The sequence below is a fragment of the Astatotilapia calliptera genome, chromosome 22, assembly GCF_900246225.1.
Source record: "Astatotilapia calliptera chromosome 22, fAstCal1.2, whole genome shotgun sequence".
Lineage (NCBI taxonomy): Eukaryota > Metazoa > Chordata > Actinopteri > Cichliformes > Cichlidae > Astatotilapia > Astatotilapia calliptera.
The window spans coordinates 15,235,544-15,248,310 of record NC_039322.1 but is presented as its reverse complement, the minus strand read 5'-3'; the positions used below and the strand labels follow the sequence as shown (position 1 = coordinate 15,248,310).

The 12,767-nt window shown below is 41.8% G+C and overlaps 1 protein-coding gene across 1 annotated transcript in view; it reads left to right on the top strand.

The window, feature by feature from the left end:
• pard6gb (par-6 family cell polarity regulator gamma b) overlaps positions 1-10,544 on the top strand; it is a 34,601-nt gene extending 24,057 nt beyond the window's left edge. The window contains exon 3 of the mRNA XM_026156102.1: positions 8,961-10,544. Within this exon, the coding sequence (XP_026011887.1) occupies positions 8,961-10,024 (1,064 nt within the window). The 3' untranslated portion in view covers positions 10,025-10,544. The remainder of the gene's footprint in view (positions 1-8,960) is intronic.
• The last annotated feature ends 2,223 nt before the right edge of the window (positions 10,545-12,767 follow it).

The following is a 12,767-nucleotide window of genomic DNA, read 5'->3' as shown; positions in this document are numbered from 1 at the left end:
AATGGTGCCGGTGCTTAAAGAATGGAGAACACTTTGTCCAAAAACCTCTTACGTTTTTATTTTTAGAAGTCTTTTTTTTTCTGCAAAATGATAACAAAGTTAGCCTTTTCTGTTGATACAACATACCTCCTTTGGTTGGAACCAGTGCTTAAACAATGGAAAACACAAACTTTGTCCTACAACCTCTCATGTTTAGCTGCTGTTGTTCTTTTTTTTTTTTTTTTTGCAGCTATAGGGCATATATGGTATCACTCTATCAAACAAGAAGACAGCCGCATGTAACTACGATGGTGTTTGCTATTTCACCTCCTTATGTGCATTAATTTAATAATGTGGTTAGCCTACTCAACGTAAATTACACACGAACAACATTAAGCTACTCACTCAGAGAAGAATGGCTGCTGCTGCCATCATCATCATCATCATCATCCGTCATCATTTCTGCTACACTGGCAGGGCTAGGGGCCAGGACTCTACTCTTCGGGTTCTTTGGGGGGGGATGTTGCTAACTCCGGATCCGATAACACACCCGCAGTAGATGTGCTCGGTGTGAGGTCTTGCAGCAAGCTATCAAATACGGTGCATTTCTCGGCTTTTGAAAAAAACGCTATGTGTCGCCAGGTGTTTCATCAGATTCGAGGTGTTACCTCCTTTGCACAGTATCACCTTAAAGCACTTGTTGCAGGCTGCTGAGTTTGCATCTTTTTCTGTGAAGTACAGCCAGACTTTTGACCGCTTCGCCGTGTGCGTTTTTAATCTGTAGCTCTGCTCTAAAAGAACGTACGTACCTGGGCCCGCCTACTATCCTTGGAAAGGTAAAATGATTGGCTACAATCCAAACTGTATGACAGCTCAAGAAGAAAAAAAAAAAGCACCGAAATAAAGCACTGAAATGTGCGCTGCTTTTCGGTCTGGTTACTACTGTTTATGTCAGAACCGGTACCCATCCCTAGTCACAGTGGGGCTGGAGCTTTTCCCAGATGTCATAGGGCAAGAGACACCTTGGACACGTCACTTCTGTCACAGGGACAACATAAAGACACCCATTCATGCTCTAGCTTCTTTCCCCCGCCTTTTATCAGTTGCAACAATGCCATTTGTTTTCTATCTCCACACTCTTATTTTGAAAGTTTCCCTAGCTGACAACCAGCTACCTTTTTTGGCCTTCCTGTCTCATGTTTCTTTACCACTTGCCATGACCGACTTTGATGCCACTGTCTTGGATTGCATTTGGTGACTGTAGTCTTCATTCTGCTGTGGACATCTGAAGGTGTCATTAAACCAGAATCTGCAGCAGGTGAAGAACTGGTTCATGTGGGAGAATGTAGTACCACTGTTGCTAACTGCCATCCGAGACGGTGGAGCTGGTCGAACCTCAAGGCTCAGTGATAACTCTGATTTAGCTGCTTATTGCTCTAATATACAAATGTTACAGTGTGAGTCCACTTATAGATCCCCTCCCCTTTACTGCCGTAAATATAATCACATTCTGTTGGAAACACTGAATGTCATGGAAATACGGTAAACCTTAATATGGTCTGTGCATTCACAAAATCACTGAAACTTCCAGTTAGCTCCTACCCTAACCCTCAGTGCAGCTGTCTGTTATAACCACGCACATTTATCGAGCTTCTCCAAATTTCCACTCGGGCTCTGCCTCATCCACCCCTGCAAGAATGTGAAATATGTTTGCATGTTTAAAAATGTCTTTATTCAGTCTGGATTCCTTTTCCATGTTAGTGTTAGTTGGAAAAATCTTGGCAGTAGTCTGCTCCTAAACACAAAGAGGGACTTCTCAGCCATCTCCAAAAGGGAGGCCCGGACACGTCCAAGAAGACGGATTGTTTTGGTTCCTCCATTTGATACTGAGACAAAGATGAAAACCTAACCTCTCATTTAAAAGATACTGCACGCTGCATTCTGAGTTTTTCTTGCCTTTTTTTTTTTTTTTCTTCCTTTTTTTGACATGGGAAAGAGACGTAGAAATTTGCTGCTCAGCTCATTCTGCTGTATTTGGAAGCGTTGTGTGAAACCACAACGGATAGTCATGAAAACCAGCTATTTGCAATCCCACGCACAAGGAGAAAGCAACACAGAATGCTCTGCATTTCATTAAATCTCGTCTTTTCTAATGCAAACGGGACAAAAAAAATGTAAATGCGGGTAAAGTGGGGAAATGTTTTCAGTAGGACGCATAGGCTTCACTGTCCTGCATTGTACTGAGCTGTCTGGTTTTGTCCTGCGAGGCTCTGCTCTGTCATGTGAGGTTTCATCCTTTCCTGCATCATGCCATGTTCCTGGTGGTTGTGAAAGTGAGGAGCTCCCAGCTGTATGTCTGTGTGTGTCTGTCTGTGGGGCTCAGGAATGGAGCCCACTGCCACAGCATCCAGTGACCTAATGCAAAAGGCAGCAGGGTCAAGCCCTATTCACTGTTCTCTCTATATGCCTCGTCTCTCCCTCTCCAGTGATTAGTCTCTGCTGTCACTAAGCACTTTGTCACGCTTGGACGAAGACCCTGGTGGGGCCTGGAAGGGTTGTTGGGGCACAGGAATGTCACATGCATAGCTGTACTGTAGCCGGATAGACCAGCAGACTGATGCTTATAGGCTGCTGCTGCAGTGAGCTGATAAAATGCCATGTCCTGTGAAAATTCTCCATATCCAACACTTTTTTCTTTTTTTTTTTTTAAATGAGCTGGGAAGTCGGAACTTTTCAGCATTATGAGATAATGCTGAAATTATGAGATAAAGTTTTACGTTTTGGACGTTTTGGCGTCCTTGCAGAAGCTCTGATGAAAAGATTGCAATCATGTGTAGTAAATAAGAGGCAGCCAAATGCTGCCGACCAGAAATGGTGTGATCTTCTCCCGTAACTCCTCACAAGAAAGCATAGCTGTGAAAATATGAAAGTGGTCCGTTTATACCTGCAATAACTGCAGAAACACAAAGTTCAACTATTAATTACCCTTTTAGGTTGACATTTTTAAAATTTTTATTTATTTATTTACCAATAGCAGTAGCCTGGGAGGTGTTGGATATGATGGCGAAGAGAAAACGAGTGCTTTACTTAAGTACCAAAACTGCAAACTAGTGCTTTTTGTTTAGATTGGCCTCGTGGTTGTTTTTGAAGTTCCTCAGCTTGGCTGTTTGTGTCTTGGTTGTATCTGGGCTCACACCACTGTGGAGACCACTGCTAAAGCTGTTAACCAGCTGTGTGTGCAGATGCCTCGACCCACTCCCACATTATGACAACTCTTTTTGCAGTGATAAAACCATAAAGCTTAATATCACTGATTGCATTTAATTCTTCCAAAAAACAGCTTTTAAATGGTGAGGAAATGAAGCTCAATCAAGACTAGCATGCACGTGAGATTAGCCAGTCAAATGCCTGGTATCATCTGGCATTGACATTAGCTTATCTTCTGGGGTTGCCCTTTGGCATACCTGAACTAACACTGTTTGATTAGTGTCTTACACCGTATTTGCAGCAGTGTTTAACTCCTATGTACACTCACATGATGGTACAAGACGCACTAATAACTGACCTTATCAGTTCAGGCTCTGGTTCCAGCAGGTACTTTGTTTTTCTCTGTGGTTGCACTCTTTTCCTGCACAGGTGCAAGCAAAGCTTTTAACATACTGCTCACACATCTTGAAGGTGACCCCTAACACTTTGTATGTGACAGTGTGCTGGACTGATGATGTTAGACAGAGTAGCTTATACAAGCAAACACACCCAGGTCCAATTCCCTGCGATTTTATTTCCCTCCGTTAAATCATGCGTGTTAGCCATGTTGTATCAAACATGAAATTACCAAAGCTGACAGAGAGGGCTTAAAGCACAGCCTCAAAATGGAAGTGCACTCTTGCTGTGTTTCATTTCCATCTACTTTGCCCCTCTGAAGTTGTTTTGAGTCAGTGGGAATGTCAGAAGACCTGCCAGGAACAAGTGTGCAGTGAGGTCCTAATGGCTGGGTCGTAAAACTTTTTAGATTCCTGCTTTTTATGGGAAAGGCTGGAAAAGCAGTAGGACTTGAAAACGCCTTCTTTTCACAGTTTTGGTTAACTAGAGGTGGGCTTGAGTGGATCAGAGGCTATTTTTCCAGTTTTTCCCCCTTTGGCTTTGTAAGGTGTGAACAGTATGGGGCATTTAATAGCAGCTGAGAACCAGGCAGAAACTCATTTGCTAACCAGCCTTTCAAGGATTCATTAAAAACTGTGGGTAAAACAAACAGAAAAATATATATGTCAGCAAAGGTGCTCATTAGCCAAAAAAAATGATAGTCAGGTTTAAAATAGGCACTTGCTGTGTCTTGTCTTGACGTAATGCAGGAGTTCAACCTGATCGGAGATATCGCCGACTAACCACCACATTCTTGGAGTGGCAGGCACACACATCAACAGAGAGCAGAATGTAGACTCCTTTTCACCTCTGACCTCAAAGCAGTCGGAGCCACATAAGGTGGTGTTCTGGCATCGTGGTGCATTTGGAGCCAGTATTGCTAAATAAAACTCCCTTTCACATGTTGATTTAAGCATTGCAACACTGAATTCCTCTCAAAGGAATCAGAGCTCCCGTATTACCTTTGCTGATACTTCACACCTCAACTGTTAAACGTTATTTTTGTTTTTGTTTTCATTTGTTTTTTTTCCATCTGTCAGCATTCAACCTCACTCCTCTGGTTTGGCTTGGCTTGAGTTCTCTAGTATTTCTGGGCAAAGTAACAGTACAAACAGCTGTTACTAGCGAGTGTGCATGCATATAAGTGTTCCTAAATTTGACTCATTTTCTATTCCATACTGTGATCAACATTTAGTCTTCTCACGGGCTTTTAATTATTAGGGCGAACCTGCAAACACTCAGCATTGACCCGGCATTCTTTGATCAGCGGGTTCACATCAGCTTACCCATCATGCTTCATCGTGCTGCAGGGATTAGGTTTGTCAGGAGTTGTTATGTTAACCATCGTGTTATCAGCTGGAACATGCTCACTTTGGGTTTGTCTGCGTCTCCCACACTTGGCAGGGCTATGACACTGATGGTTCATCCTTACTCGGTTCTTTTCCAAGTAGTTGACCTTTTTAATAAGATTTAGTTTAGAAACATCTTCTTTTTCATGCAAACGTTCAAGTAAGAGAGAGTTTTCCTGCTTTATTAAACCCTAAAGAAACACATGTGAGTTTACCAAGAAGGCATACAATGTCTGTGCTTATGTAGAGGGGTTTTCAACAGGCAGCAGACACTAGGTGTTGAGCTTTTGCAGTGGAAAGGTGCTTTTTAATTTGATTAATATATTACCCCAGTCCAGCAGACAGACATGAACTAAGTTTTGTGGCCACTGTTGTTTTCTTCTTCTACTCAACATCTCAATTTGATTGGCTACATATCACCTAACTAGCTAGATATGATCCATCATCAGTTTATCTACTGATTATTTTCTTGAGAAACAGGTTTTTATAAGGACTTTTTTTTTGTTTTCCTAAATATAATATGACTTCAGGCTTTCCCGTGAAGTGTGTTGCAACTCACAGCGTTGCCTCTGGCTGTTTGTCGTTGTTATTTAATACCTTTTGTCGTGGCTCTCTTGGCTCTCATTCTTTCATCAAACTATGTGGTATTACTTAGTGTTTGGTACTTGCCTGCTGAGGTGTATGGAGTTTGAGGCTTTCTTTTTAGAGAGGTAAACAGCCGTCTGCATACATTTTGATTGTGTCACAAGTCGTTTTTGTTGTTGTCATCGTTGTTGTCTTGGTTTTGTTTTTATAAATAAGATGGAGGGAAATCATAGTATTGGAAATAAAGAAGATAATTTGGGGCAGATTTTATACAGTGACCCTTTTTTTCTTTTTCTTTTTTTTTTCCCTTAAATGCAAACACAACCCCAAACAGCTTAACTAGTCTTTCCTCTTCAGCTCTTCCCCTTTGGGTATATCAGCACACCACTGTAGTCTGTTGTAAATATGCAAGTCCCTTAAAGCAAATTACAGAAATATATGCTTCTTTGGGGTTTTGCAGAACAGCTGTGAGCCATTGCATACAAACTACAGACTTTTCAGTTGGGGGGGGGAATCATCTGTTGCCCCATATACCGCGATGATGTGGCGTGGCATTGCTTCAGACTGAGGTGAGGGTGTGGAAGGAGGGTGTTGCTCTGAAAACCTGTAATGACATTCTAGCTGCAATCCCACCCAACATGGTTCCCATCAGACAGACTTTCACTTGTGGTAGAAATTCCCGCGCTACAGCGAATGCCTCGTCTGGTTTCAATCAAATCAGCTTCTGCTGCAACATGCACAATACATTTTAGAATACCAAGCACCAAGTTTGATTATATTCAGACTGTCTCTGCTAAAAAATGCATTTTTACAAAGCAATTTATTCTTCCTTATCGGGCACTTCTGGCACAGCAGCTTGGCTTGAGTCTTTGAGGACTTGACAACATTATTTCATGCTGAGCCAGGAGATGTCAGTCTTATAGTTTGCACATTTATCATTTCTATTTTTGCCTTGTTTTCATTGTGTTTCCCCATGATTTCTACGGTCGACAGCACTGCCGATTTCATGGGAGCTGCTTCTGTTCACCTGACAGCATTAAGACCCTGAGCACACGTTGCGTTTCACAACAATTATATTCTTTTCTCTACTTTTCATGTCCATCATACAGACATTATCAGAAAGAGATATGACACTCAAAGTATTCTGAATAGAAATTGTAGAGCTATGTTAACCTGCCGATGTTTAACTTTAAAGTTAATTCTCCCAAAAAAATTAATTCTCTAAAAACAAAAAATTGCAGTTGTCCCACCCTCTGACCCCACAGAGCCAATCAAAACTGATGCATGCACACAGTCGAGGTTCGCGACTTAGCTGCCACCACAGAGCTGGCAGGTATTTTGTTGTTAAGGTTGGGCTGTAGGTAAGTGTATTCAAAACATGACTTAACCCGCCTGGAAAACTTCCCAGATTCGTTGCCAACATGCATGCCAAGAGGATGGATTTTGGAAAAAATTGAATATATTGCTTAGTCATCAGTCTGCACACAGAAGTTGTAGAGGGAGAACATACAATGATGATGAGTCGGCACTCCATATGGAGGTGTATGGCAAAGGTCCTGAGGCTGGAGCTGGCTCAGAATTGAAATTTATTTCAGTGTTTGAATAAAGGCCCAACAAATACTGTGTGCTGAACCATCAGTGCACAGTCAAACACACAATTTCATTTTTTTTTTTTTCTTCTTAAAGTGTCCCTAACAGTCGGGCAAACATGAGTCATAGTAATGGAAGTGCTGGAGCTGATTCTCCTGTCTGGGGACCTTCGCTTCCTGTCACATCACGGTTTACTGTGTCCAGATTTCCTGCCTGCCTGAGAAGAGAAGATTAGAGAGCTATTTTTTTTTCCTCTCCTCCTCTTATTTGCATCTTTGTCAGAAATACAACTCAGTGAACATATGTGTAATCATATGTGAGTCAATGTGAAACTGTAAATACACATTCATCCCTTTTTTTTAAAAAAAAAAAAAAAAAAAAAAGGTTTGTTGCTGTTGTTTGTTTAATGCTCAGCAGTGATTACTTTTTTTTTTTTTTTTTTTTTTTTTTTAAATGTCAGTCATTCACTGACAGGGTGATCCAAGCCACTGATTTCCAACCAGGGAAAAAGTACCAGAGGAGGTGTTTTTTCTGTAGCACAATTTTAATTGAAAAGATGAGTGAACCTGAACAAATTTGGCCTGAGAAGTTAATTAAAAGTAATTAATAAATGCAGACAGAACAAAAGGTAAGGGATGACTGGGTAAAATTGCTATTTAAAATGATGTTCAGAGCAGTTATTAAATTACAAATGAAAATTGATCAAAGTTCAATAATGACTGAAATGGCTAAAAGTAATTCCTAGAGACTTTGTGTAGTTAAAACTGTAACTGCTCAAAGCTTTAACATATCTGATAAACTCTCTGACAGTTTGACATGATGACAAATGATTAACATTATAAACATTTAGGAGTTAAATAACAGTTGATTGGAATTGCTTCAGAGTTGGGGGGATGATGTTGTTCCTGTGGGGTTTGTCAGATTATAAAAAGGCTAGGGAGCACTAATCAAGTCCACCATGAAGGCCTCCATTGTTTCATCGATGGCTCTGAATCTGTGGTTGGAAACATCGAGCATTAACTGAGATTAGCAAACAAATCTTCCCTCAGCTCATTCTTTCCACATCGTGTTGTCTCATTGTCCTTTGAGGTCACTTGTGAACTGAGGTCGTGGAAGATGGTTCACTTTCTAATTAGCTATAAAGAGCACAATGAGGGGTTTTGTTTTTGTTTTTTTAACATTTGATACTGAGTTGTATGGGTTATGGTACATGTACCTCATGTGACTTTGTATCTGCATGCAGAAATGCAACCCTGTTATCCATGTAGCTGCAGCCTGGTAGCAGAGGGGTGGGTCACAGCTTTCTGCACTGGAATGCTCAGCAAACTCAGCAGTTTACACACACACACACACACACACACACACACACACACACACACACACACACACACACACACAGCTTCTCAGCATCTGAATCTAGTTGACCTGTTCAAGTTGCACTTTTGCATAGAAACCTTGTGAGTAAACCTCTGAGCACTCCGGTGTTGTTTATAACTTTCCTCTAATTAAAATATTGTGTCAAATCTGGAATAAAAGTTGTGTAAATGATTAGCAGGTGTTTCCCAGGACAGTTCGGGTCAGCTACATCTGTGCATCATTTGCACAAAGGTTTGTAACAGAGGTTTTGATAGTCCTTTTTATCTTGTTCCGTTCCAGATTTATATTTTTGTTCTTTGACTAGTTTTCCATGATTCATACTTGCAAATAGTTATTTTTCTATGGGGCCTTGGTTTAACACATGGAAGATAAACATTTTGAAATGGTTTTCTTGTCACTAAATCTTTTTCTTTCTCTGTCTCGTCTCTTTCTTTGCAGAAGAGATAGACTATACCAACTTTGCCTCCAACACCATAACACGTAAGAAGAAGCCTGTGGTCGCGCTGCGCAACGACGTCAACCGCAAGCGTCCTCACATCCGCATCGGCATGCCACAGGACTTCCGACCCGTTTCCTCAATCATTGATGTGGACATCTTGCCTGAATCTCACCGCCGTGTCCGCCTGTATCGCCACGGTTCAGACAAACCTTTGGGCTTTTACATTCGAGATGGAGTCAGCGTGCGCGTGACTTCTCACGGACTGGAGAAAGTACCTGGCATCTTCATATCTCGGCTGGTGCCTGGAGGTTTGGCGGAGAGCACCGGGCTGCTGGCGGTTAATGATGAGGTGCTGGAAGTGAACGGCATTGAAGTGACGGGGAAATCCTTGGATCAGGTAACAGATATGATGATCGCCAACAGCCACAACCTGATTGTTACCGTCAAACCAGTGAATCAGCGCAACAACGTTGTCCGCAGCAGCAGGATCTCCGGCAGCTCGGGCCAGTCGTCCGATAGCAACGGCTCAACCGGTCACATGTATGTAAACATAGGGGGGATGCCACCTTCTGGGGCGCATGGTTATCAGGATGACCTGGAGAGTGACGAGGATAATGACGTCGTCATAGAGAAAAACATCAAGAGGCCATCTCAGAGGTCCAATGCTTCGCTGGCATCCAGTGCGTCCCGCACACAACACCAGAATCCGACCACCACCTCAGGCTCGGCGGCCCCTCCGAGCCCTCCCACACGACCACTATCGGTGGTCTCCACTGCTTCATTCCACTCCCAGCAGAGTCTAAATGGAGGGTCCCACCACCACCAACACAGCAGTCTTAGCTACCAGTTCCACAAAGACCTTAACCTTCAGCATAACCCACACCAGCAGTCCCTTCACAGCCATCAACCCCACGCGCAGCTTCATCATACCAGCAACCCAGCCCTCCGCCACAGCAACGGCAGCCTGCACAAAATCCTCAGCTCACTGAAAACTGACCCACGAAACAGTCTCGCACTTCCCAGAGGAGGGGTGGAGGAGGACGGCACTGTCATTACCCTATAATACTTACAAACACAGACACACAAACATCCCGACTGCTCAGAGACTAAACTGGAACAGCTAAATAATGAGCATGTGCGTGTTTTGTCAGATACTAACTGTAACTTCTGTCTGGTTTTACAAAACCTTTGATGTTAGGAAGTTGCAAACAGGAAAGAGCATTGTGTACATATTTCTTGTGTTTGTTTTTTTTAAAGTCATCTTTATCATACATGAGAAAATTTGTATGTTTTGTAATAAGCATCAGAACAAATAACTGTTTTTAGGCGAGTCCACTATCGTAGTTCTGAATGTACCTACAGCCTCGTGTCTTTACTTAGTGACCACTTTTTATTAAGACCCTTTTCATTCTTCTTACTGGGACCAACTGGGGTTTGTTTATGTGGATGTTTTAAAGAGTAAATCTATATTTCTTATATTCTGATGAATGCTGTGTAGAGTGTTTTTTGTTTTTTTTAATAGGTCTTTTATGCTTTATGATCAAATCCGTGTATCTGTTTCAATAAATTATTCTGTCTCACAATTATGCAAACTATAAATGTGATGTTTGCTCCACTACTTATGCACTTAATGGCTTCTAAATTGAGACAATCATTTCTGCATTTATATAATTATCTTTTTAGCTTGTTAGAGCTTTCAAACTACAACTGGTCACTTCATTAGGCACACCTTATTGTTGTTTTAACTCCTTATTCATGGCACTGATTCACAGAGGTGCTCATTCCTCTGATATTTTGGTCAATATTGACCCGATAGCATCACATCATAGCTACAGATTTCTCGACTAATGTCATTATCCCATTCCACCACATTCTTAAGAATTGAGAGCTGATGACAATAGAGGCCATTTGAGTACAGTGAACTCACTGTCATGGTCAAGAAACCAGTTTGAGGTTTGATTTGAATTCTGACATGGTGTGTTATCCTGCAGGAAGCAGCCGTGGGTACAGTGTGGTCATAAAGGGATGGAGATGGTTGGCAACAACACTTTGGCTGTGTGTCGCTCTGCACTAAAGACCCCAGAGCATGCCAGGAAAATATACCCCACACAGCTACATCACCAGCTTGAGCATCTCTGAAAACAACATCTTCTACACACCGTGGTTCTAACAAGTGATTTGTTACTGCAACTTAGAGCAGTGTGACCATTCTCCTCTGACCTCTGACAACAACTCATTTTCACCCAGAGAACTGCCACTCACTGGATTGTTTTATTTATTTTTGGGGGGTGTTTTCTCTGTAAACTCTAGAGATGGCTGTCTGGGGAAAATCCCAACATATCAGCAGTTTCTGAAATACTTAGACCAGCCCATCTAAGTATTTCAGCTATGCCACTTAAAAGTTACTTAAATCAACTTTCTTCTACATCCTGATGCTCTGCATGAACTTCAGCTGGTTTACTGACCACATCTACATGCAAAAATGGATATGAGTTATGTTATATACAATTTATATAGATATTTGCGCTAATGAGCAATAGTACAGGTGTACCTAATGAAGTGGCCAGTGAGTGTATTTACTTTAAAATGTATTTTTGTACTGAACAGACACAAGATGCTGTTAAGCACAGATGACTGCATGAATTGTACTAAACAAAATGGAAAAATAAGTTTTGGTTTCAAACTAAAGGCCAGAAGATTTTCATTCAACTCAAAGCTGATGGTGAAGCAAAGAGGCTGACATTCCAGTTCAGAGTAACTAGGAACTCATAACCACACAGTGTGGCGTAAGTGGTGTGAATTTCTGGAGCACCATTTCTGAAGCTTAAGTAAAAGTAATCTTGACTCGTGTAAAACCACAAAGACTTGTGGCTATTTAAAGGTGATGAGTCTGTAGTGATGTCATCTGCACCTCATTCAAGTCATTAAAAGCTACAGTGAAAGCCACAAATCCTAGGCTTTTAGAAAGCAGTAGTCAGGCTGAAGGAGAAGATAAGAAATTAAGGTCTTGTTTCACAAAATAATTCACTTTAGACATCACAAAGTCAAGATGTAGACTATCTGAAGGTTGAATTCCTTGAGTCGGGTACAGCTTTATCATCATTTTGCTTTTGACTACAGCCTCTGCTTCCAACCTAGATATGCAACTGGAATGCATGTCAGAGGCCCTCCGGCAGCAAACATCTTTCACTTCTCTGCTAATGAATATTTTCCTCCTGTGTTTGTTCAGGGTGCCACACTGCTCATACATCTAATAGATCCTTCACACCCAACTAGTCAGCACTGTCAGTCAGCAGACTGTGGGTTTAGCCGGAGACCTGAAATCCTAACTGTCACGCAATCAGTCTTCACTATCTGTGTCCTTTTATCAGAGTCAGCCGAGGAAGGGCAGTTACAGTTAGAAACAGTTATGTTATGTTCCCCACATGTGATACAGATGTTCAGCTGATAGAATATAGGATTCAAGCGCACACCGATTAAAGCCGACAAACTCAAAATAAACAGACGTGGCCGCCTTAATGCTTTCTTGGACATGAACACGTCCAACTGAAGATCTGAGGTTCAGAGGGAATTATTGGAAACGTCTGCACAAGCCTGACGGATTTGACAGGTAATCCTTTTCATTGGATACTTTGTATGCTAAAACGTGTTAAACCCCTTTGATCATAGGCAGGTTTTTTTTTCTGCATACAAAACATGTTGACCTGCGTCAGACATCTGAACTCCCCCAAGTCCCCATGCCGTATTTCACTCTGCCACATGCTGGTCGACACTGGAATAACACGTACTGAAATGTTAAAAGTTAC